This window comes from Rhinatrema bivittatum, chromosome 13, assembly GCF_901001135.1.
Source record: "Rhinatrema bivittatum chromosome 13, aRhiBiv1.1, whole genome shotgun sequence".
Lineage (NCBI taxonomy): Eukaryota > Metazoa > Chordata > Amphibia > Gymnophiona > Rhinatrematidae > Rhinatrema > Rhinatrema bivittatum.
Window position 1 is genome coordinate 68915388 of NC_042627.1, and position 25271 is coordinate 68940658.

Here is a 25271-nt window from a genome sequence, read left to right on the forward strand (position 1 = left end):
AAAAAAAACCGGTTCGGAATAGGTTTCTAAGGAATAAAAAAAAAAGTACACCCCTAGAATGTAATACGTTGGTGTGGGCCTTGGGACCTTACTATGTGCTTTGCAGTAGGTGGGGTTGCTGTGGTTCAGTTTTCCAATAATAAAACAAATTATCATATATTTATCTACCTATTGATGGCAGATGAATACATGGTAATTACAATAATTTCCATCAATGTATTTAGAGCGCGCAGCGAATCTTTTTCTGTACCCATTTTGAGGAAAAGACGCCCCGCGCTCCCCCAAGAATAACGTGGAATGGCGCAGTCCCCCAGGACGTGGTGTTAGCGCAGGGCTGCCGGTTGTTGGGGGTTTTTTTTTTTTTTCCCCGCCAACATGTCGGCGCCCTTGCGGAGGCTTCTGTCCTGTGCCGTCATGCGGCGGCGGTGGTTTCCGGTGCTGAGCGTGGCCGCCTCCGCGTCTCGGCGCTTTGCAGGCGAGGCGGAGAGCCGCCGATCCCCGTGGCGGCTGCTGGCGGCGGTGTGCCTCCAGAGGTCGGCCGCGGTGTCCAAGGCGAAGACCCCCATCCAGGAGGAGATGGCTGAGCTTCTGGGGCAGGTAAAGTCCCCCCCATGCGGGAGGCGGCTCGGCAAAGCCGGCAGCAGGAGGAGCCCCAAAGCGCGACCTCCTCGTGCAGTGAGACTTTGTAAGCGGGTAAACGCGGTGTAGGGAGCAGGGATTTGGGATGCACGGTTTGCCGGTGCAGAGACCGATAATGACTTCCGTGTTATTTTGCTTCAGTTTTCCGCTGTAGATTTTTTTTTTTCTTGTGACTTTAGTTGTATTTTTGGTGAGCCGTGGATGATCCGTCAGGTGCTGACCACTCCCGAGACTGGTAAACTGCTAGCACTGTCAGCAGAGCTTGTGTCAGGGAGATTCCTGCAGCGCCTCATTGGAAGGATGCCAGACTGATATTTATATAGTTAACTGCCCTTTATGCCCACATCATTTGTTTCCAGGCACTTGAGCAGTATCATTTATTAAATAATAGAGGTTTTCTATTATTATAACTATTGACGGTCACAAAAACTTAAGGGCATAAGAAGCGCCATGCTGGTTCAGACAGCAACCAGTCCGGGCTACTGGGAAGTACCCAGCAGATCCCTGTTGCTCACTGATTCTCAGATGGTAAGAAGTGTCGATCCCCTTGTCTAATTGGCCAATAATTAATGGAGCAGTTCTTCAGAATACTCAAGGTGTGGTTATACCATAGATCCATATGGATGCCCTGTGATACTTGTTCTTATGTTTTCTGTTATCCTTCACATAATTCCTGACATTCTGCCTTTATTTCTGCTGTTGTGCACTGTGCAGAGGATTTCAACATATTGCCCACTATGACTCCAAGGGTCCTTTCCTGAGTCCTAATCTTAACTTAAGCTTACTAATGAATCAAGATGCATGTAATTGATTTACTGTATACCAAGGCTGCTTCAGTTTTGCTGAAACTTGGGAGACAGATCAAATTCTCAAAAGCCAATTGGCCAAGATGAACCCTGTGTAGGCTTCTAGATGTGATCTGCTTCCTGCAGAGCACTGGATAATAGTGTAGGGGAATTCATACATACCTTCCATCTTCACATTAACACTCACTCTCCTATCTATTGTTTGGATTTCCACATATTCTCCTCTCCCATTATGCATCTTCTTACCCCCACTTTCTTAGTTCCACGCTTCCCTTTCCTCTAGCCTGTTGCCCTCTGACTCCTACCTTCTTTCTGTCTTCTATGTGCTCATCTTTTATTCATTCCCCTTCCATAGGCATCTTAAAGATGTGCTCTCCCATCACTCTTCCCCCCCAAATATATCAAATTGAATTTTATAAATTGTATTTGTAAATACTAAGTGTAGAAGATAAAGCTAACCAGAGTACAGACCTGGTGCTAGAAGTTTGTCGAGCCCTGTAGTAGCTCTGTAAAACTAGGTAGTAGTAATCTGTCATTTGTATCGCTGCTTCAAAACCTTTATTTCCTTCTCATATCAACAACTCTCATTCTCCATTCCTTTCCTAGCCCCCAACCCCAAAATTTCCGGGACCATGGGAAGACTTCTGATGCAAGAGCCACTGCAGGCTTATATATGCTTTAGCCCCTTGCAGTCCGTCTCCAAATAAGAAATCCTACTTGCCCTGATGAACTAGTGCTCAGGATTTCAGCTGTCTAGCTGTCCATGTTTCAATCTGCTGAGCTACTAATGAAATAGAAAGTCACTAATCATGGCTATTAGTCATAATAAGCCTATGGAGACAGTAATGAAAATTAAATCAAAAACAGGTCACCCCCCCAGCCTTTTGAGAACATCACAAAGGGTGAAGGTGAATTGTAAGGTTTGTAATTGTATGGTGTGAATAGATATTAATTGTGTAGGGGGTCACTGGCGCAGGCATTGCAGAAGATTATACAAATTATATAATAGCTGTCATGTCTGTTTAATGACCAGTCCTATCATAGTCTGTCTGACGAAAATATCTCTTTGACTGGATGCTTCTAAATGGGAAAAAGATAGTGACTTGCTGGTAAACTAGCATAGTGGTTGATGGGCTCATCCATACGTTCAGCTTTGGTTTGTTCCCTTTTCCACGATGAGGTGAATCGCCACTCTTGCAAATGAATGATGTACCCAGTTGTTGATGATCAAACCTTTTGTCGAGCTTTTTCACACACGTTGGGAAAACACTTCTGGGCATGTGCGATAATTACTACTCTGCCATAAAGTGGGCCTCAGCTTGCTTTTTTTTTTTCTGCACTGTAGAACAGATATTTTTATAAGAGCTGCAGCCCTTCCAGTCCTAGACTTTCGTCATCTCTTTTGTCCTTTTATTTTTCAGCTAGCAGTATGCCATGGAAAGTGTTTGTATCCTCATGGATTTTCCCTTGCCAGATTTTTGTGGCAAATTCAACCTTTCTTGTCTTCAACAATCGCGTTGGCCTCCTTTTTAGGCCCCGGCTCCCTGTGACAGATTATCTGACCGTTTCTTTGTCGGATTGTCTATTCTGAGTAGAAATGTCATCTTTGGATTTCACATTGATTATGCCAGTGGTTTCCAGTTTTGTCCCAAGTGCAGATGGAAGATATTCCCTATGGACCATGAAATCTGCTTCAAATATGTGGGAAGGGAACATGATTCAACCCTTTATAGTATTTGTTCCAGGCTGTCTGCAAGGGGCAATTAAATACCACAAGATTAGCCTCAAGAATGATTTTGCCGAGTTCAGAAAGACCAGATCCATAAAACCAGCATGAAGGCAAAGGACCAGGGAGCTGCACCAACTGCTCGTGGCATGGAAGCGACAAAGGAAGCCCTCCTTTAGTTCAAGAGATGAGCGAAATCTTGCTCGCACCAAGCATTAGTCTGAGTGCGAGCTCAGACTAATGAGATCCTCCAGAATCCCCCTGAGAATAGGGGGATTCTGGAGGATCTTCTTTGACCCCCAAAGCAATTGTACCTGGAAGTTAGCACTTTCCTGTCCAAGCCATGCATCACAACCATCTTCTGAGGTCCTGGAGGGAGTGATAGAAAGTCAGCAGTCAGAAGCCTTGGACCATGCTGAGAAGGTTGGGCCTCAGTGGTTCACATTATACCCATAGTACAATTGCATATGAGACCAGTGCAATGGACTTTAAAGTCTCAGTAGAATTAAGCAACTCAAGGACTCTAGGAATGCATCAGTGTACCAGAGAAGCTCGGAATCTCCTTATCTTGATAGCTTTCCCATTTCAATTTGATCAAGAACATATCCTTTCAAATTCAGCCTTCTTCGATTGTCCTGACCACAGATGTTTCCAACTGGGCTTGGGAACTGGCCTAAATGGACTCCTCATCCAGGGCCCGCTGGTGTCTTCAGGAGAAAAGGTTCCACATCAACCTCCTGTAGTTATGGACTGTAGGCTATGCTGTATGGTTTTCAGAAGTCAGGTGGCCAATAAGATAATCCTAATTCACACTGATAATGTGAATAAGCAGGGAAGGACTTGATTTTTTGGGAAGCTGTCAGACCATGGAATCTGAATAAGAGCCACTTATCTGGCAGGCTTAGCAGACAAGCTGAGTTGCAGCTAGACTCTCAGGAGTGCTTCCTGAGTCAGTTTCTTCAGTGGTGAACACAACAGCTTAGAGAGGAAGGTGACGGGCTTTTGCTCCAGAAGGCGATCAGAAAGCAGATTAGAGTTAGATGCCTTCTCCCTTCTTTGGGGGAAGGATTTCCAGCATGTGTATTCTCTGATACTTTTGGTGGCAAGGACTTTAGTAAAACCTGGAAGAAACTGGGTTTAAAAAAGTTTGGACAGGTTCCTGGAGGAAAAGTCCATAATCACTTATCACCATGTGTTTACACCAAATTTTAGTTGGTACGGCAACTCCACTGTCTCATGGAACAAATACTACTTCGAGTGGGTCCCCTGACACGGACCCCGTGTTTCACCGAAAGACTGCATCGGGATAGACAATAATACAGAAGTATCAAATCTGAAAATTAAGTAACTAATTTAACTTAAAACAGGACCAAATAACGATGGGATTCTTCCAATACAGTCACAATGAGTACATACCTTAAATATCATTGATATAGGTATACAGGGAGCGCAAAACTTAGGATCCTGAAGAACTATTTAAAGATGCTGCCAAAAAGGTGTGAAAACAGGCATCCAATCAGATATGTCTAGTGCAAGCAGAAGTGACCAATCAAATAAATGTATATCAGAATGAAGGTTAAATGTCACAACGCAAGACTGGAAAGGGACAGGAGATAGTAATAAGTCTAGCAACATAGATGACAATAAGTCAAACAAAATAACTCCACTCGGTTTCATTATTGAGACCATTCAGCGTGAGACTATCAAGATTATATATCCTTTTCTCTTCTTTCTGAATGAGCATTTATGAAAAATTCCCCCCTCGTAGTGGAGGGAGTAACATGTCAATAACAAAGAATCTAAGATCGTGTACAGAGTGGGACTGTGAATCCCAATGTGTAACTAGGAGAGCATTTCGCGATGGTTATTGATGCTAGACCGATCTTCAATTAATCTTGTCTTAATCATACGTGTAGTTTTTCCTACGTATATCTTTTGACAGGGACAGTTGATAATTTAAACCACTCCTGTGGACAAGCAGGTAGTGGAAAATCTTAGAGGGTACAGTTTTTTTAGTGACCGGATGTTCAAAACATGAAAGGGAAGAGGGAGCAGACTGAACAGCGCCCACAAGGTTGATGCCCCTAAGAAAAGGGGCCACTAGAGGGAGCATGCGTAACTCAGAATGAACAAGTTAATCCCGGAGATTATTACCACGATGGAATGTAAATCTAAGAGGATAGTCAAAGACCTTATGGAATGAAAGCAAAGGCCAGTGACGGCTTATGATGGAGGTAATCTCACGTGTGCGAGATGAGAATGGTTATATACCCATCAGACGAACGTGACTGCAGGATAAAAAGTAATTCCCGATTAATATATAAAGCCTGTTTAAACACTTTTTAAAGAATGCCATATGGGTACCCTCTCTCTCTAAACTGGACAAACATTTGCTTAGCTTGGAAAAGAAACTCCCTGGGTCATGGACTAATGGCCGCTACTTCCGCGCGTACCAGGAGATACGTGCGTAGCTGGGCCATTTTTTTGGTGCGTGCCCAGCCTGGCTACGCGTGTATCTCCTGGTTTTTGCATGCGGCAGTCTTTTAAAAATCTACCCTTATATTCATAAATGATGAGTGCGGTGACCAAACTTGCGGATGACAACAACTTGAAAAAATGTTGTAAAATGCCAGTGGATTGTGAGGACCTTATGAGACTGGGCTTCTGAATGGCAGATGCAATTTAATATGGGCAAGTGCAAAGTAATGCACGGAAGGAAAAAAATCCAACTAAAGGTACATGATGCTGGGCTCCATGTAGGAGTCACAACCACTCGGAGTCCTTGCGGACAATACCTTGAAATCTTCAGCTCAGTGTGTGGCGGTAGTCAAAAAGGCAAATAGAATGATAGGAATTATTTGGAAAGGAATGGAGAAGAAAACTGAGAATATCACAGTGCCTTTGTATAGATCCATGGTTTGACCGTACCATGAGTATTATGTGCAGTTCTGGTTGCCCCATCCCAAAAAAGATATAGCGGACATAGATACGATAGAGTTTTATAAAATCATGAGTGGGGTAGGGAGCGGTTACTTACCCTTTCAAACACTAGGACTAAGGGATACTCCATGACGCCAGTAACTGGCAGATTTAAAATAAATCATAGGAAATATTTTTTTCATTCAGCGCCCAATCAAGCTATGGAATTGATTCCCAGAGGATATGGTCAAAGCAGCTAACATAGTGGGGTTCAAAAGAGGATTGGACAAGTTCTTGAAGGAAGAGGCTATAAACAGTTATTAGCCAGGAAGACTTGGGAAGGCCAGCGCTTATCCCGGAGAGTGAGATACAAGGAATAAATTGACTATTGGGGATCTGATGAATACTTGTGACCCGGACTGGCCACTGTCGGAGACAAAATGCTGGTGTGTGTGTGTGTATTATTGGGAGGAGGGCAGGAAGTGCCACTTGCCTTAGAGCTGGTCCGGCTTACTGGCATTTTAGTTGATTTTCCAATGGCACCCAGTTAGAGAGAGAGAGAGAGTTGCACAGTTGAATACTGAGGCTTCCTATTGAAAAGAACTGAAATTTGTTTAATCACTTAGTCCATTCAAATGCTTTGAGCTGTATGTGTCAACTTGGAAATAAAAACCCAAGGTTGAAGATGTTAGCCTGAAACACTACACAAGTAGCCATGTTCCCATACAAGAAGGGGCCATCAAGCAAATATGCTTTAGTGAAAAACAAACTTGAAAAAAGGAAAACCAAGGTTAAACATCACAGTAAGAAGCTTTGAAACGTTCGACTTTTAATAGAGACCTATTACAATAAAGAAGTGAGCTCGGTTTACGTAAGAGTTCCTATGACCGGGCATGGAACAGCTGTATAGCGAATGCTTCAGAGCTCCTTATGATGATCTCTTAGGTTAGCTGCACGCTCTGTTTTTGTTTTTGGTGTTGAACTTGGAAATAAATACAATTTACTACTGAATACTTGATGGCTTTTCTTCTAAAATAGTTGTATGGGGAGCGTGGCCTCTTGTGTGGCGTTTCAGGCCAATGTGGGCTAAAACAATTGATTGGAGAGAAAAATGGGTTAAACATTCCAAAACTAATGATGCAGCTCGTTTTCATTACTTTGTTGGTCGTTTGTTACAAGGAAAGATGGTTTGGGAACAGTGAGTAATCATGCTGCCGAGACTAAAGGCATTTAGGTTACATAAGAGGGAGCCTAGAAACAAAAAAAAAAAAATCAATATTTCTAATTTATTCCTGAGTATGCTGTGGATGCTCAAATGTCTAATAGCGAGATCCTATACTGAAGGGAAGCTGTTTTATTTAAAGGCGATCTGTCGCTCAGACCGCTCTCTGTGCCACTTTAAAATAGAGTTGATTTGGCATAAAGTCTTTCTTTCACTTAATAATCCTGTGACACTATTTAGTTCAGCTAAGTTGCATTCTGTTTTTTTTTTTTGTGAGCAATTTACTGAGAGAGCCACATTATCCTCTGTTTAATAAAGCCAGTCCCGAGGGCAGACTGAAACGGTACTTCAATATTATATCCATTCACATTCATTACTCTTTTTGGAATGGTGAAGGTTATTTTCCCCTCGAAATTGTAATCCATGCGTTTCTGTTTCTTGCTGAAACAGTTTAATAAAAACATCTCAGAGCTGCTTATATAGAATACTTGTGTTTTAGTTTAGAAAGACACCCCTATATTTTTTTTTATGAACACGTTGTCTAATGAGTGACTTTCAGCTACAGTAAATAATGAGCATATAGGGAGGAAGAATAGCCTAGTGGTTAGAGCAGTGGACTATGAACCAGGAGACCAGCGTTCGAGTCCTGCTGTCGCTCCTTGTGACCTTGGGCAAGTCACTTAGATTGTAAGCCCTCTGGGGATAGGGAAATACCTACAGTACCTGAATGTAAACCGATGTGATATCTCAGATCGAATGTCGGTATATAAAAATAAATAAATAAAGCATGGATTTCTATAAGCATGTGATCTCTCATATAAAAATGTCAGTTTGATAGAGCGAGTCCTTGGAGTTAACATGAATTGCCAGGCTTGTCCATGGGACATATTTTTCTATCCCATCCCATGGCAATTTATGCCTGTCCCATCCCATCCCATCCCATCCCATGGGATTCCCATTACAATATTAATATGGAATACAGTTCAAATAAAATTATTAAATTTATGAAAGTTTACATTTAGTGTCTACTAAATAGGACTACATGTACAAAGAGACATGCAAAACGACAAAATTTATTAAATCCTTCTCATAGCACCATGCAGTTACATAGATGATGAATGAATTCTATTTTGTTGCACTTACGCAACTGCAAATTTCAGCCTACATTTATTTTACAATATCAAGTATCGACTACCATGGGAAATACAAATGTGTGCCGTCCCGTCCCATCCCATCCCATGGGAATAACATTCCTATGGACAACACTGTGAATTGCCAATCCATTATGGTATCCCCTTATCACAGTATTTATTTATTTAAAAATCATTTATGTGTCGCCTAACAGAATACATCTTCCTAAGCAATTTACACCATGAATTTGAGCAATTTATACAACAACATTTAAAATAAACTTAAAATTAATAAAATAAAGTAACAATACAACCTATAAAAACATTCTTTCGTCAAACGTGTTTTTAAAACTTTCCTAAATTTAAGCAAATCCGTCTCTTCTCTCACATTTGAAGTGAGAATATGTATGTTAGTATGAGAGAATATTTCTTTCTTTGGTGTTATGCTCAGTATACCTTCTATTTCAGAGAACCTTAAATATTGGACTCAATGTTTACAATTTTAGAACTGTTGTGCCTTATTTCTATTTACTTTAAAAACTATTGTTTGTCCACAAATAGTGTGTTATTTTGAGCAATTGGGGTGAGTGATTGATTAGACCTGGCAGCCTGTTTACAGTAGGGCATGCTGGCACCCTTAGCTCTTTATTATTTATAAAAAAGACCCTGTTCTTTGCACAACTTTTCGATGGTATATAGCGGATTGTCTATTCCCCATTTTTTTATTTTGGGATTATTAGGACCACCATCATCTTTGTATGAGAACCAAACTTTCTGCTTCTTGGCATTTTGGCTGTGCAGTTGGATCTAGCAGCAGTCGTAGAAGTTCTGCTAAAGGAATCTAGGAATGTTTGTGGTATGTGATCAGAAAGAGCTGAAGGAAGGAAGCATTTGTTAGAAAATGAAGTGGGAATGGGGATTATCTAGGTAGAAGTCTTCCAGATGAGTCAGGTAGGGAGATACCTAGATATACAGTAAGTGTTTCCTTCCTTCAGCTTTGTAATCCCATCTGAAGACGGGGGCCAATATGGTCCCAGTAGCTCATATTCTCCATTTTCATTGGCTTATAAGACTACCAAGATTCTGGTTTTCTAGTAGCCACATCGTTGACCTTAGTGGGTAGCCCAAGCTGTCCTTCCTCTTGATCTTGCTCTGCTTAGTGCGTACATATTCACCAGGGATTTGGCACACCGATGTTTTACTGTGCTAGTGGGTAAGCTTTTGCTGCACACCAGCTTATCCCCCACTGTAGGACCCGCCAGCTGTCCCAGTGATATCCAGCACTAAGCAATTTAGCGCAGGTGACCGTTTAACTAGTTTACCTTCGGAATCTGCAAAAGGACAATGAAACCAACACAAAAGAATTCATCAAAATAAATGTCAAGAGTTTCTTGTAGGACAACTTGGATTCTTTGCAGGTTGAGATGCTATTTTTATTGGTCCAACAGAAGAATTACATGGGCTGTTGAGACCACACATTTCTTGTCTTCCTTTCACCTAGTTTGTAGCATGTGGACTCGCCTATTCATAACTGTTCTGTGGAAAGACATTTTGAGACGTGGGCTGTGGTTCTCAAAACCCACAAAAAGTTCGTTGTTAGTCTCTTAAAAGATCTTTGTCTGGTGTTTTTTTTACAGATGGAGCTAGAGAAAAGTTTGTATTCAGACCATGAAGTCCGTCTAAAGGAGGATAAAGCATGGCTCCAGAGGAAACAGTCTGAGAATTATGACTCTGATGAGGAAGATGGTGCACAAGACATTGTGATGGCAGAAGATCTGGAGGATATATGGGAACAAAAATTCAAACTATTCCAAACCGCCCCTCGTATTACAGGTTGCTATAATTTTTCAAGTTATGTGGTATGGTGAGTTTAATAAGTAGAGATAATATCCACATCCATTAGTCTGCTGTTGATGATTTGTTAAACAGTAGGCCATCTGCTTTTAGTACAAAATCCTTTTTAGTTCAAAATTAATCCAGACTGTAGTTAAATGATGTTAGGAGTCAGCACCCAGGAAAAGTATCTAGGTGTCATTGTAGGGAATATATGTTGAAATCCTTGTCTCAGTGTATGGTGATAGTCAAAAAAGCAGTCAATGTTAAGAATTATTAGGAGAGGAATGGAGAATAAAATGGAGAATATCGTAATACCTCTCTTTCTCCAAGGTGCGACTGCATCTAGATTACTGTGTGCAATTCTGGATGCTGCATCTCAAAAAAGATATAGTGGAACTGGAAAAGGTACAGAGAAGGGCACCCAAAATGATAAAGGGGATGGAATGGTTCCTCTCTAACAGGCCGATACAGTAAAGTTCGCGGGCGAGCACAGGCCAGTGTCCTGTACGCGCGATTCAGTAAACCAAAATATTTAAATTAGGGCCCGTGGTAAAAAGAGGCGCTAGGGACACTAGCGCGTCCCTAGCGCCTCTTTTTTGACAGGAGTGGCGGCTGTCAGCGGGTTTGACAGCCGACGCTCAATTTTGCCGGCGTTGGTTCTCGAGCCTGCTGACAGCCATGGGTTCGGAAACCGGACGCCGGCAAAATTGAGCGTCTGGTTTTCAACCCGTGAGCCGTGGGCTGCTTTTAAATTTTTTTTATTTTTTACTTTTGTTTTTAACTTTTGGGACCTCCGACTTAATATCGCCATGATATTAAGTTGGAGGGTGCACAGAAAAGCAGTTTTTGCTGCTTTTTTGTGCACTTCCCCGGCGCCGGCAGAAATTAACGCCTTACCTTTGGGTAGGCGCTAATTTCTTAAAGTAAAATGTGTGCCTTGGCTGCACATTTTACTTACTGTATCGTGCGGGAATGACTAATAGGGCCATCAACATGCATTTGCATGTTGTGGGTGCTATTAGTCTCAGGGGGTTGGTCGCGCATTTGACGCGCTATTACTCCTTACTGAATAAGGGGTAAAGCTAGTGCGTCGAAAACGGACGTCCAAATGCCGGTTAACAGTGTACTGTATTGGCCTGAAAGGAAAGGCTAAAGAGGTTAGAGCTCTTGAGCTTGAAGAGACAACTGAGGGGAAATATGATGGAGATCTATAAAACCATGAGTGGAGTGGAGCAGGTAAAACGCAAATCAGTTGTTTATGCTTTCAAAAAATAAAAAGACTTAGGCAGACACTCCATGAAGTTACTAAGCACAATTAAGCTCTGGAATTCATTGCAGACGAATGTGGTAAAGTCAGGTAGTGTAGCTGGTTTTTAAAAAGGTTTGGGCAGGTTCTTGAGGCAAAAAGTCCATAAACTGTTACTAACCAGGTAGACTTGGGGAAAGCCACTGCTTATCTCTGGGTGCAAGCAGAATAGAATCGATTTATTTGGGACAAGCCGTTAAGCCCGTTAAAACGGGCTACATCCCTCTGTCTCTCACCTCCCCCTCTTTCTCTCTCCCCTCACTCTTCACCACCCCCTACCTCCCTCCCTCACCCACTCCTCCCCACCCTCCCTCCCCTCTCACTCAGTCCCTCCCTCCCACTCAGTCTCACTCACTCCCTCCCTCTCACTCACTCAGTCTCACTCAGTCCCCACTCCCTCCCTCTCCCTCAGTCCCACTCCCTCCCTCAGTCCCACTCCCTCCCTCTCACTCAGTCCCCCCCAGTCCCTCCCCCTCACCCAATCCCTCCCTCCCACTCAGTCCCTCCCTCTCACTCAGTCACTCCCTCCCCCCTCTCTCCCTCCCTCTCACTCACTCAGTCCCACTCACTCTCCCTCAGTCCCACTCCCTCCCTCTCTCTCCCAGTCCCACTCCCTCCCTCAGTCCCACTCCCTCTCACTCAGTCCCCCCTCTCCCTCTCACTCAGTCCCACTCCCTCCCTCCCCCTCAGTCCCTCCCCCTCAGTCCCTCCCTCTCCCTCTCACTCAGTCCCACTCCCTCCCTCTCACTCAGTCCCTCCCCCTCAGTCCCTCCCTCTCACTCAGTCACTCCCTCCCACTCTCTCTCTCCGTCCCTCCCTCCCACTCAGTACGTCCCTCCCTCTCTCTCTCTTCTCCCTCCCTCGCTACTGGCCGCTACCACCGCCCGCCGTCGCCACCACTCGCTACCTCCGCCGCCGCCTGCTACCGCCGTCGCCGCCCGCTGCCGGTACCGCCGCCGCCGCCCTCTGCTGCCACTGGACGCCGCTATTTTTTTTCTTTCTGACGCTGGCTCAGACCGACGTGCTCGCCCGCACATGCGCGGTAGAGCTGGTCTCTACTGCGCATTTGCGGGCCGTCGGTCAGAGCCCATTTATAAGGTAGATCCTGTCAGGTACTTGTGACCTGCTTTGACCACTATTGGGAAGTGGATATTGGGCTTGATGGGTCCTCGATGTGAACCAGTATGGCAGTTCATATGTCACTTTATTTTCTTTAGCTTCTGCTAATAAAGCCAGTGGCAATATTTTATAAAGAGCGTTTCTCAACATCTTGGCCCTGCTGCCCCCGAAAGGGAGTTTGCGGAGCTCTTGACGTTCTTTTAAAAAAAACAAAAAAACCTCCAGGTTTTTTATGATCTGCCACATGGAGCGGATGCACGCGTGATGTGTTACGTTGGCAATTTATGTGGCAAGTTTATAGAAAACCCCAGAAATTCAAATGAGGTTCTGGAGGACAGGGACCCAAGAGAGCTAAAAGGCTTTTGATTCAACTATTATAAGACTACGACAACACTAGACAAAGCCCTTCAGTGATCAGTATCCCTAAAGATACACTCATCCCTTATAATACTGGCAATATAGAAATCAATAGCAGATACTGTTAAAATCTTCTAATCTTCCCCTTTTAGTTAATTACTACAGTATTCCAGGGTTCACCCGATTGCTAATTTTATCTCTTCTGAATTACTGTTGAAAATCCTTCTTTGAAGTTTTTTCCCCATCACCTTTGCTATGATGCTGTTCTGTGTATCCACCACCCCACCATAAAGTTCTTCATCCTCTTGTCATGTCCTTACTCTAGAACATCTCTGCCACAAAAAAAATGCTTGCTGCTTGTGCGTTAATACTCTTGAGATATTTAGATGTTGCTCCTGTCCTTTTTTTTTTGGCCTGAATGATACATCCAGCTGCAGCGATGGAATATTTCTCATCAACTATTAAAATTAACTCCCTTCCTGCCTCTGCCCACCACCACCACCATCATGATCATTTGTAAAATTGCAGTGTGCACAGAAAAGGCCCTGACTCCTGTTCTCTCTGCCATAGGGGAAATGAATATTCCTCTGCATTCTGGCAGGCCAGTCCCTACCAGTGGGTTATGCACCTCTGCCAGCAGATGGAGATGGAGTAAGAAGCTGATGTCACGGATATACAGTCTTTTCCCAACATCAGCCCACCTTTATTCTTCGTCTCCAGCAGCTAGTGGACATGCTTTTCCCTACTGGGGATTGCCTGTTTAAAAAAAAAAATTGCTGAGCTCAGGTAAAAGATTTTACTTTGTTTAAAAAAAAAAAAAAGGAGGAGAACTCTTTACTGAGGATTCTTCCTACCAGGTCTATCTCCTCGGCTTTTGACTTCACCCACTCACGTTCTGAGGAGTTCGGTGAGGTGTGGAGGCAGGTCAGGCAGGTGGGTTGAGCAGCCTTTTGGCTAGGCCCCACTCTTAGGCTTCTCTTTTTTGGCACATGGTAGACTGTGACAGCTAGTTCACAAGTTTTATTGTGTGTTGAAGGCATGTGCCTGTGTACCTCACTGTGCGTCTACCTTCACGTCTCCTTTTGGGTGCTTGTAAGGCTGAACATTTCTTCTGGATGCATACTGTGTGTGTCCAGTTTGGGTGTCCTTTCTGGATGCACATTTTGTGCACCTAGTTTGTGCATGTTTCTTTTGTGCGTGTACCTGGGCACACGCTTTGTACATCTAGCTGGATATGTGCCTATATATCTATATTGTGTGCATTACAACCATGGTGCAGGTTTCAAAGAAATCTAAGTGCTTATCTATTTGTACTGCATGCCACATCACGGCGATTCAGTCAGAGCTTTCTGCAAGCCTATGTCAGCGCTCGCTGGATGCTCATGGGGATTTGCTTCCTACTGATTTTACCGACTATATGGTCCATCCCCTAAGTCTGAGGGGAGTGGGACCGAAGGCAACATGACATGGGTGTCCCCTCCTTCGTTTGATCCATTGGCTGAGTCTTCAGGGGAGACCTGGTATGGAGCCAGCTTCCTCTTCCTGGGTGGCGTTCTTCCAGGAATACAGACCTTTCTACAGGGGTGTTTGTCTGAATTGACAATAACTACTAGTTGAGCTCTGTGCGCTCAGAATTCCTCTTTGTCTGCCACCAGGGGCAAGCGCTGTAGTGCAGCATGACCTGACAAGGTTCAAATGGATGTGGATCAAGATGACACTGATGATGATGGTGGTGGCTCCCCCTGTTGAGGAAGGGGAGGTTACCCCAAATTTGGATCCAAATAGAACTCTTCTTGGTTTCTTTCATAGAGATGAGTTGCCAAGCCTGATCTCTCAGACTTTGAAGACCCTCGGAGTGGCTGGAGTTGATTACTCGGGTACGCAGAAGAAGGACCCCATATTGGTCACTCTATGCAAGGCTTCATGTTTCTTTCCTCTCCTGAATGTGATTCAAGAGTTGATTGGCCTTGAATGGAGTGTGTCAGAAGCAACCTTTAAAGGGGAGAGGCGTGCCTTGGCGGGTTTATATCCCTTGGATGTGCAGGCTAGAGAACAGTTGCGTTTCCTAAAGGTGAATGCTTTGGTGTGTTCTGTCACTTAAAAAAACCATCATCCCAGTGGAAGGAGGAGCAGCTCTTAAGGATGCTCAGGATAGGAGGATTGAGGCTATCCTTAAGCAAGTCTTTGAGGCAGTGACAATGAATTTGCAAATTGCTTCTTGTGCGCTAGTAATTCGTTACCTTGCATCTTTCTCAAGACTGGCAGCACCATTTTGGATAGCTGACCTGTGGTAGAGCCAGGGGGCTGCTGCTTTAGCTGATGCGGGCTATGACCTGGTTCGTACATGCACCAGAGGAGTTACTTCTGTTACAGCGGCTAGATGGCAGCTGTGGCTGCTCAGCTGGACAGCAGATACTATTTCTAAGTCCAGTCTCACCAAGCTGCTTTTCAAGGCTTCGCTTTTGTTTGGCAGTGAGTTGGAAAAAATGGCAAATAAATAGGAGGGAAACCCAAATCTCTCTTACTTTTTAGGCAAGAGGCCGTCCTCGAGACCATCGGTGATTTTTGTCCTTGTAGGGGAGTTTTTTTCCTATAGGTCCTGTCCCTTCAGTAGGCCTCTGTCCTTTTGCCCCTGAAGGCCTCACAAGGATGCATGCTGTAGAAGTGGAGCCCCTCGCTCTTCTCGATGAAGATTTGCAGACTGACCTGTTAGGGCAGGAGATATGTGGGTGCCTATCTTGTTTCTGTCACAGGTGGGTCCAAATTACTTCAGATCAATGGGTCTTCGAAGTGGATCGAGATGGATATGCTGTAAACTTTCTTCGCATTTCTCTTAATACCTTTATGATTTCTCCATGCAATTCCCTTCAGAATAGGGTAGCATGCTCCTCTGGTGCATGTACGAACCAAACATCAAAATCACAGAACATATAGAAAGACATGGTTTAATGGAACAAAGTCAGCATGGCTTTACCCAGGGCAAGTCTTGCCTCACAAATCTGCTTCACTTTTTTGAAGGAGTTAATAAACATGTGGATAAAGGTGAACCGGTAGATATAGTATACTTGGATTTTCAGAAGGCGTTTGACAAAGTTCCTCATGAGAGGCTTCTAGGAAAAGTAAAAAGTCATGGGATAGGTGGCGATGTCCTTTCGTGGATTGCAAACTGGCTAAAAGACAGGAAACAGAGAGTAGGATTAAATGGGCAATTTTCTCAGTGGAAGGGAGTGGACAGTGGAGTGCCTCAGGGATCTGTATTGGGACCCTTACTTTTCAATATATTTATTAATGATCTGGAAAGAAATACGACGACTGAGATAATCAAATTTGCAGATGACACAAAATTGTTCAGAGTAGTTAAACCACAAGCAGATTGTGATAAATTGCAGGAAGACCTTGTGAGACTGGAAAATTGGGCATCCAAATGGCAGATGAAATTTAATGTGGACAAGTGCAAGGTGATGCATATAGGGAAAAATAACCCATGCTATAATTACACAATGTTGGGTTCCATATTAGGTGCTACAACCCAAGAAAGAGATCTAGGTGTCATAGTGGATAACACATTGAAATAGTCGGTACAGTGTGCTGCGGCAGTCAAAAAAGCAAACAGAATGTTGGGAATTATTAGAAAGGGAATGGAGAATAAAACGGAAAATGTCATAATGCCTCTGTATCGCTCCATGGTGAGACCGCACCTTGAATATTGTGTACAGTTCTGGTCACCGCATCTCAAAAAAGATATAATTGCGATGGAGAAGGTACAGAGAAGGGTTACCAAAATGATAAGGGGAATGGAACAACTCCCCTATGAGGAAAGACTAAAGAGGTTAGGACTTTTCAGCTTGGAGAAGAGACGACTGAGGGGGGATATGATAGAGGTGTTTAAAATCATGAGAGGTCTAGAACGGGTAGATGTGAATCGGTTATTTACTCTTTCGGATAGTAGAAAGACTAGGGGGCACTCCATGAAGTTAGCATGGGGCACATTTAAAACTAATCGGAGAAAGTTCTTTTTTACCCAACGCACAATTAAACTCTGGAATTTGTTGCCAGAGGATGTGGTTAGTGCAGTTTAAAAAAGGATTGGATAAGTTCTTGGAGGAGAAGTCCATTACCTGCTATTAAGTTCACTTAGAGAATAGCCACTGCCATTAGCAATGGTTACATGGAATAGACTTAGTTTTTGGGTACTTGCCAGGTTCTTATGGCCTGGATTGGCCACTGTTGGAAACAGGATGCTGGGCTTGATGGACCCTTGGTCTGACCCAGTATGGCATTTTCTTATGTTCTTATGTATTACAAAGGCTGTTGGACCTGAAAGCCATGATTCCCATTCCTGAATCACAGCAAAATACGGGCCACTATTCCATTAATTTTGTCTAGCACAAGAAAGAAGGATCCTTTCAGCTCATCCTAGATATCAAGGGAATAGATTGTCATTTGTGGGTCACTCATTTCAGAATGGAATCATGTTCTCTGTCATAATGGCAGTACAATCAAGGAGCACCTCATGATAATGGATCTGTCTGAGGCATATCTGCATTTTACCATTAGCCGGAAACAGAGGTTCCTATGGTTTGCCATTATGAATTGTCTTTAACAGTTTCAGTCCTTGTCTTTTGGGCTAGCCACTGCACCCAGGACCTTCTCCAAGGACCTGGTAGTGGTAGCGGCAGCTTTGCATAAGGACAACATTCTGGTTCACCCGTATCTTGATGACTGTTTGATTTGAGTCAAGAATGTGGAAGGAGAGTTTCTGGGCTTTTCGCAAGGTAGTTTCATTGCTGCAGGAGCTAGACTGGTAATCTGGCTAAGAGCAGTTTGCAGCCATCTCAAATTTTGGAATATCTCTGCGTTCGCTTTGATGCAAAGCAGGGCAGAATCTTTCTGCTGGAGACTCAAATCCAAAGGTTGATTATTTGAATCCGAACACTGACAAACACTATTCGCCCGTCATTGTGGTCTTATCTACAGGTCCCGGGGTTGATGGCTGCCACATTGGAAGTAGTTCCCTGGGCAAGGGCACATATGTGACCTCTTCTACTGCATTGCTTTCGTGATGGAACCTGCAGTCGCTGGACTCTGCAGTGAGGCTGCTTCTACCATTGGAGGTGAGATCTCAGTTACATTTGTGGTTGCAGGTGGATCATCTCAGGAAGGGGAGTATCCCTGGAGATGCCGGATTGGTTGGTGCTCACTATAGATGCAAGCCTTCTGGATTAGGAGGGGAGGGGGTGCTCACTGTCAGGAGTTGATGGTGTAAGGTTGCTGGAATGCCGAGGAGCATCAACCGATTGAAAGCATGGCGGTTCAGTGAGCATGCTTGCGGTTCGCTGAGCATCTAAAGGCTCGGGCAGTCCAAATAATATTAGACAAAGGGATGGTGGCTTATATCAAGCATCAGTGTGGAACCAAGAGTCAGCAGGTGTTGGAGGAGAGAGATGCGCTCATGGTGTGGGTGGAGCATCATCATCTAGGCATAACCGCCTCTCACATTGCTAGAAAGGAAAATATCAGAGCAGACTTCCTCAGCAGGAGAAACTTGGACCCAGGAGAATGGGAGCTGGCAGACAAAGCCTTTCAGCTCCTTTGGACCACTGGGGCCGCCCTGACCTAGACGTGTTGGCGATCTTCGATAACACGAAAGTTTGGTGATTTTTCAGTCCAGGCGGGACCCAAAAGCACTGGGCATAAACGTTTTCATTCAGGAGTGGCCTTGTGGAACCTTGCTGTATGCATTCCCACCCTGGCCTCTGATCGGAAGGATCATCCAGAAGATTGCAAGTCAAACCAATACTGTCCTTTTGGAGGCGCCATATTGGCCCTGGAGGCCATGGTATGCCGATCTGCAGAGACTGCTGGTGGGCAGTCCCCTCAGGCTATCACCTCAGAAGGATCTGTTGTGGCAGAACTGAGCTGATTTTGTCTAATAGTTTGGTGAAAGGGCTCAGTTGTTGAAACGAGGTTATTTGCTTGCTGTGATTTCCACCTTACTTCAAGCCAGGACATTTTCTACTTCTCTAGCCTATGTTAGGGTTTGAAGAGTTTTGTTGCCTGCCAAGATTTGCCGAATGGCGACATGATCATCTTTACACATCTTCTCCAAGCATTACCGCTTGGATGTTTGGGCCAGGGAGGACGTTGCATTTGCATGGGCGGTATTGACTGGACTGCTGGCAGCCTCCAATCCTATTTGGGATTAGCTTTGGTACATCCCACTGGTGGGGATTGGCCTGTCTGAATGCAGAGAGAGGAAATTATCAGGTAAGTAGTAATTTCTTTTTTCTTCTAATGAGGGCAGGCCAATCCCTGTCCTTCCCTAAGCTGCCGGAGTTTACATTTTGGTTAGCCTTTTTGAGGTGGACATTGCAGAGTGTGGTTCTTGCTGTTCATTGAAGACTGGTAAGTGGCTTTCTAGCCCTTACTTCTTTTGGCTGAGCTCAGTGTTCCTGATGGGTGGAAACATAAGTGGTTGATTGTTAATCATCATGTTCAAGTTTAATCAGTTTGTCCACAGTTTGGCTTTTCCAGAGAATACTGGTGGGCTGATGTCATGGATATATAGTCCTGCCCCGACATCAGCTTCTTACTCCATCTCCATCTGCTGGCAGAGGTGCATAACCCACTGGAGGGGATTGGCCTGCCTTCATTAGAGAAAAGGAAATTATTGGGTAAGTAGTAATTTCTCCAACCCATTAAAGATGGGAGTGCTATGGCAGAATATACAATACCCACTTGATTATTGAATCATACAAAAAAAAGTATCTCAATCTTCTTTTCCAATTTGATATTGCAGATGCAGATAAAAAGAATGACCGGACGTCTCTGAGCAGGAAACTGGACAGTAACTTGGTGCTGCTGGTCAAGGAGAAGATTGGTAATGAAGAGGTTTGGCTTCTTCCACAAGTGGATTGGCAGAGTGGGGAGACCATGAGGCAGACGGCGGAGCGAGCTTTGTTTGCTCTCTCAGGTAAACCGCTGTCTTTGGTAATGGGATCGCATTTTATTATTAATTGCAGTATGGTCAGGAAAATTAGGCTGGTTTAAGATTTCACATAAACTTTTTATCAAGCCAGACTGAAAGAGCCATGGATACCACCTATTCATACTTTTCTGATCTATCATTTCTACTCGCCAGCACGTACGGTGTATATGAACCGGTAGTACCTAGAGTGCGTGTCTCACGTGCAAATATTGGAAGCGCTAGAACGCCCTGAATATATTACATCCAGCAAGATCTCGGCCTCAAGCCACTGTGAGAATCCTCTCACAAGTGATGGAATAGTCCCCCTTTTTTAAAATTAAAGTATAAAGCCTGGTGGCTGGCGGCGAGTTGATGACAAGCACTGTCAGACGCACGGAGTAGACCTGACATTTGTCGTGCACTGACAAATGAATCTCAGCAGAACTTCAAGCAGTATAACCCACAACACTATACAAAGGCATTAGTCTTTAAGTATTTCCTATTTTGAGCTGATGCCTTCATAATCTATCTTGCACCTATTTGTCTTTAATATTTATCATCGTTTCTTTTGCTGTTAGATTGTACAGTGAGCAATTTGATTGAGGAAGCTCCGTTTAATGCCATCTTCATTGGCCTGACCTAACTGAAGGTGAAAGTGTCAGGCATAGAAGGTGTACAGTTTTAGACCATTGACTTTTCCAGTTTTATTGCTTCTTCAATTTCAGTTAAAAAGAAAAATCCACTGAAATGTGCTACAAGCAAGTTCTGCCTTAAAAAGATGATTATTTAACCCTGAAAAGTCTTTTGGTTGGATCCAGGGGTTTTGACAGAAATCAGTCTTTTTTTTTTAAATTTATGCATATTTCAGATATTATATCATATATCAAAGTATAAGAGAACTTACAGTATATGTCAAAGGAAATAAAATACAAACATTTTTAACATTGGTCTCTGAAGCACAGGTAATATTGGGACAAAGATAGTCAGGAAATGTTGGAGCTCCATTTACTTTAAACATACAAAAGAATAAACCATCACATGATGCATATACCCCTTACTTTAATCCCTTCAACCCTTTCCATCTAAGAAACCTCTTAATTGATCTGGTTCATTAAATATATATCTATTTTCTTGGCATCGTACACAACATTTACAGGGATATTTCAAGACCATTGTGGCCCCATGACTCAATACTTCAGGCCTCTTTAACAAGAACTTTCTTCTCCACTCCTGTGCGGAGCGGACAATAGCTGGATAGATCCAGATATTTTGCCCGTAGTATTTAACATTTCTATTCCTGAAAAAAATATTTCAAAATGAGATTTCTATCCTGCCCGAATGGGAAATGTTGCCAATGATGTACCTCTAGCCTTTATCTCAGTTTGTATAGACATTTCAATTAATTCTGAGGCATTCAAAGATTTACTTTCCTGTTTTTCTTGATTTTCTTCTACTCCTGCTGATGGTATATGCGTCTTGTTTCTGATTTCTAAGATTCTTCTTTCTAAATCTTAGAAATCAGTCTTCTGCTCACTATGAAGGATGGGCGCAGTCTGTTGTGCGACTGGTATACCCTATAAAGAATGAGCAGAATAACTCTAGAATCATCCTTTAGTATAATGGAAAAGTCGATTTTTTTGTTTCCTGCTGTTTGTCCTGTTCTATTTAGAGATTTTGTTTCAGATTTGGTGTCATTTTAATATGAATTTTGAATGTCTACTTTAGGGAGTAGTTGTCAAGTTTCATCCTAAAATTGCATGGCTCAGCCTTAGATTATTACAAGTGCGGTCTAAGTAATGGCTGTGAGTTTCTTGCCTGTTTTAATGATCTTGAATAACTCTTCCCTTGACTTCAGGTTACTGCTTTTGTTTTGTCTTCATCCAAGAATTTGTGCTAGAGATGCAGACATTCTGCGTGTGCATGTCTTTATTTAGCGGATGCTAGTTGAAAAGCCCTCCAAGCCGTTACATGTTTTTAGGGCTATTCGTAATAGCAGAATGCAATGATTTGCTTGAAACACATTAATGGTAATATCCTGTTCAGGCAGAATTTTAAATAATACTCCCAAAAGCTGCAGTCCAGGGGGAATAACCATTTTCTGCATTCAAACACTGAGGCAAAGCTGAGCTGGTGTGGTTGTAAGGGAGTTTTATTACGAGAATAGAAATTTCAGCATGGAAAAGATTTTGAAATGTAGTTTAGAAGGGCAAACTGGACAGCATTATTGTGAGGAGCTTAATTTTGACAGCTGTGGCGGCTCTTTCCAGCTGCAGTCGCATAAGTTTGATTTTTCTTTCATCATAAATCCGTAAGCAGTTGTGGAGCATTAATTGCGTGTAATCGGGGTCTTCTAATTGGTTGTTGCTCTTCAGTTGTGTCGGAGTGAATGTTAACTTGGTGTTCTTGCTCTCCCTGCCCCCTCCCTCTTGCTTTGCGGCGACTCGTACAGGAGATCACATGCAGGCGAAGATCTTGGGAAATGCCCCGTGTGGGTTTTACAAGTACAAGTTCCCGAAGGCCGTGAGGACAGAGGACAGTGTGGGAGCCAAAGTGTTTTTCTTCAAAGCTTTCTTACAGAGTGGAGATCTATCCAGAGCCAAGAGAAAAGGCGAACATGTTTGGGTCAGCAAGGACGAACTCGTGGACTATTTAAAGCCTGCATATTTAACTCAAGTCAATCAATTTCTAATGGGCCTGTGAAGACACGAGCTGTGCTCTGCGGAAGGAAACGTACGTGAAGGGAGAGCATGCACCGAGAAATGACCAACTTTGCATGCAGAACACAGAGGACATCAAAACTGCACAAGAATAACCCGTTCGCTCCTTAGTTTTGTCTTTTTTTTTAATCTTTTACATATTTTGTATAATGCTGTAAAATAAAACATTTTGTTCAACGTAATGAGGCTTTTAAAATCTATTTTATTTACCCTTTGACAGTCCTATTTAAGTTTCAAATAAAACCTAGAAATGGGGGTCAGTCCCCAAGCTGTAGATGAATGCCCTTTTATTGGGCTAACTCAAGACCCCTGTGCCTAGCTTTCGAGAGCCCTGCTCGTCGTCAGGTCAATGAGGAAACAGCACAGGTCACACCGAATTTAAAAGTGCTGTTTCTTCACTGACTTGATGAAGGAGCGGAGCTGTCAGAAACTTGACTTTTTGATTGAGCTTTCACCTACACAAAGGGAGTTAATGAAAACTCGTATATATTGTCATTGACCGGCATCCTTGCTGTGCAGAAGGATGCTGATTTGCTTCTTGAACACCAAAGCATTGTTAGAACAGATTCCACTAATAATGCAGATTTTGAAACACTGTTGGGACTCCACGTTATGACTCACAGGAAGACGCAAGTTATGAGGGAATTTATTTGCATCACAAAATACAATATGTGACCTATCCTTGTAACAGTTTGCGCACAAGTCAGGCATTTATTCTTGCTTCAGTAGTGTGCAGTCAGCGTCCTAAGTAATATAAAGGTCATACTTCTATATGAAATTTCATTTTGTTTCAATAAGAGAGAGAGTGAAATGTTTTGATTTTGGATCATTTTAGATTTGTTTTGCTCTTGAGGTTCTTAGTTTTATAGTATTGTTACTACTGTATTGCTTTCATGAAGCAAAGTACATTTTCAGAAGCAAGTGTTTTGACTGCAGATTGATGGTTCTCCAGGGTAATTGACGTGGCTAATATGCATTCTGATTTATCTCCTGAGTGGACAGTAGACAATCAGCCTCAACATTTAATTAGAGACATCCCACTGCGCTCTGCACAACCTTTCCATTTTTGTCACATCAATCTCCCTCATTTCTTTCTGTCCAGAATGTCATTCACACACACACACACACACACACACACACACACACCCAAAACTGTAGATAAAATTAATACAGTATATTGAAAAACTTTTAGTAATACCATAAAAACAAGGCAAAACAATCAACTGTATATATAAAGTGCATTGAAAAAAAGAGTCTGCAAAGATAAATGAACAGGTTCAGAATTAAAACTGATGTTCCAACCTGACCATGTAAACTACTCTTGCGATTTACCAGTGCCACACAGATTGTACAAGTACTTACTGCGTTCCGGAAGTACGTAAAATGGGTCACTTTCCTGAGGGATAATTTGTGCTGCTGTGACAAAAAAACGAGATGTAATGGCAGGTTTAACGTGGTATTCTGGCACGCTACATTCTCAATGTGTTTCACGTTGTTGATTTCCAGTTAACCATATTATTCGTTAAGAGCTGAAAGTGCCAGAACACGCTGTGAACTTCGCCAACGTAATTGGAATGTTTTAGAGGCTGAGTGAGATTGTTTAAAGCTATGGAGTCCTTTTGAAAACACAGTACCATGGAGAGAAAGAGGCTTTTATTTTTTTAATTATTTTATTCTAGGCAAAGATGTATGACATTGAAATAAAGGAAACCTTTTTGGAAAATTTAATCTACCTCGCGTCTCTTTTCCAGTTGTGGTAATATGTTTTGACATCAGAAAGGTGAATGTCGCACCCTTTTGCTATTTATTAGAAATGACTCTTTTGAAGACAATGGGAGGAAGTGGTGAACTGGACCAGCAGGAAAGCTTCCATGCACAACTTGGGCTTCACGCCGTATTTTCAGTTGCGACTGAAAGCCTGTCTTGTAATTTACTTTAAGCCTGTGTGGAGTTTACTTACATCACGAGCTTGTTTTCTCTGTTCTGCCTTATGGATATTTTAGACTGCCTAGTAATAAATGCAATAAACTGAATTATTTTATAGAGTTGTCAATGTCCTTAGTATTATAAATACCAATGACTTCCAAATCCAAATGGGTTTGGTTTTTTGGGATATCCGCAACTAGTAATTAAGATATACGTAGCTTTGGTCAAACAATCTGATACATTTTTAATTTTGCTTACCCTGAGAGCCAGGGTCTACTTAGGGCATTCTGGGTACCATGTCCCCTCCAAAAGGCTCTTAAAGGCAGAATGATGAGCTGTGTGTGGGGGGGGGGGGGGGTGGGGAAGGGGCGGAGAGCAAAATTGTGCAGCTGGCCGCATCAAAGGTGCATTTTGCGTGCCTCAGTTGCAGCCAGGCCGCACAGTTTTGCACCCACAGTGCCACTGGAAAAGGTGGAGCCATTTCCCTCGGTGCTGCCGGAGAGAATGTAGAAAACCTCGCCCGCGGCACTGCCGGAACATAACTCCGCCCAAACCCCACCCACACTCCTCCCCTGCCTCTAATTTGCATTGTACTGCCACG

The 25271-nt window shown here is 43.1% G+C and overlaps 1 protein-coding gene across 1 annotated transcript; it reads left to right on the forward strand.

The window, feature by feature from the left end:
- Window positions 1-340: 340 nt before the first annotated feature.
- On the forward strand, window positions 341-24472 carry MRPL46 (mitochondrial ribosomal protein L46). The gene is made up of 4 exons (XM_029574298.1): window positions 341-597; window positions 10080-10275; window positions 19860-20033; window positions 22477-24472. Exons 1-4 carry the CDS (start codon window positions 376-378, stop codon window positions 22725-22727), a joined length of 843 nt encoding a protein of 280 aa, XP_029430158.1. The 5' UTR covers window positions 341-375; the 3' UTR covers window positions 22728-24472.
- The last annotated feature ends 799 nt before the right edge of the window (window positions 24473-25271 follow it).

Bases quoted from the DNA above. Each gene is read 5' to 3' on its own strand.
- MRPL46 (XM_029574298.1), top strand. From the start codon at position 376: ATGTCGGCGCCCTTGCGGAGGCTTCTGTCCTGTGCCGTCATGCGGCGG. The intron at 598-10,079 runs GTAAAGTCCCCC...TTTTTTTTACAG, and splicing joins TGGCTGAGCTTCTGGGGCAG to ATGGAGCTAGAGAAAAGTTT. The intron at 20,034-22,476 runs GTAAACCGCTGT...CGACTCGTACAG, and splicing joins AGCTTTGTTTGCTCTCTCAG to GAGATCACATGCAGGCGAAG.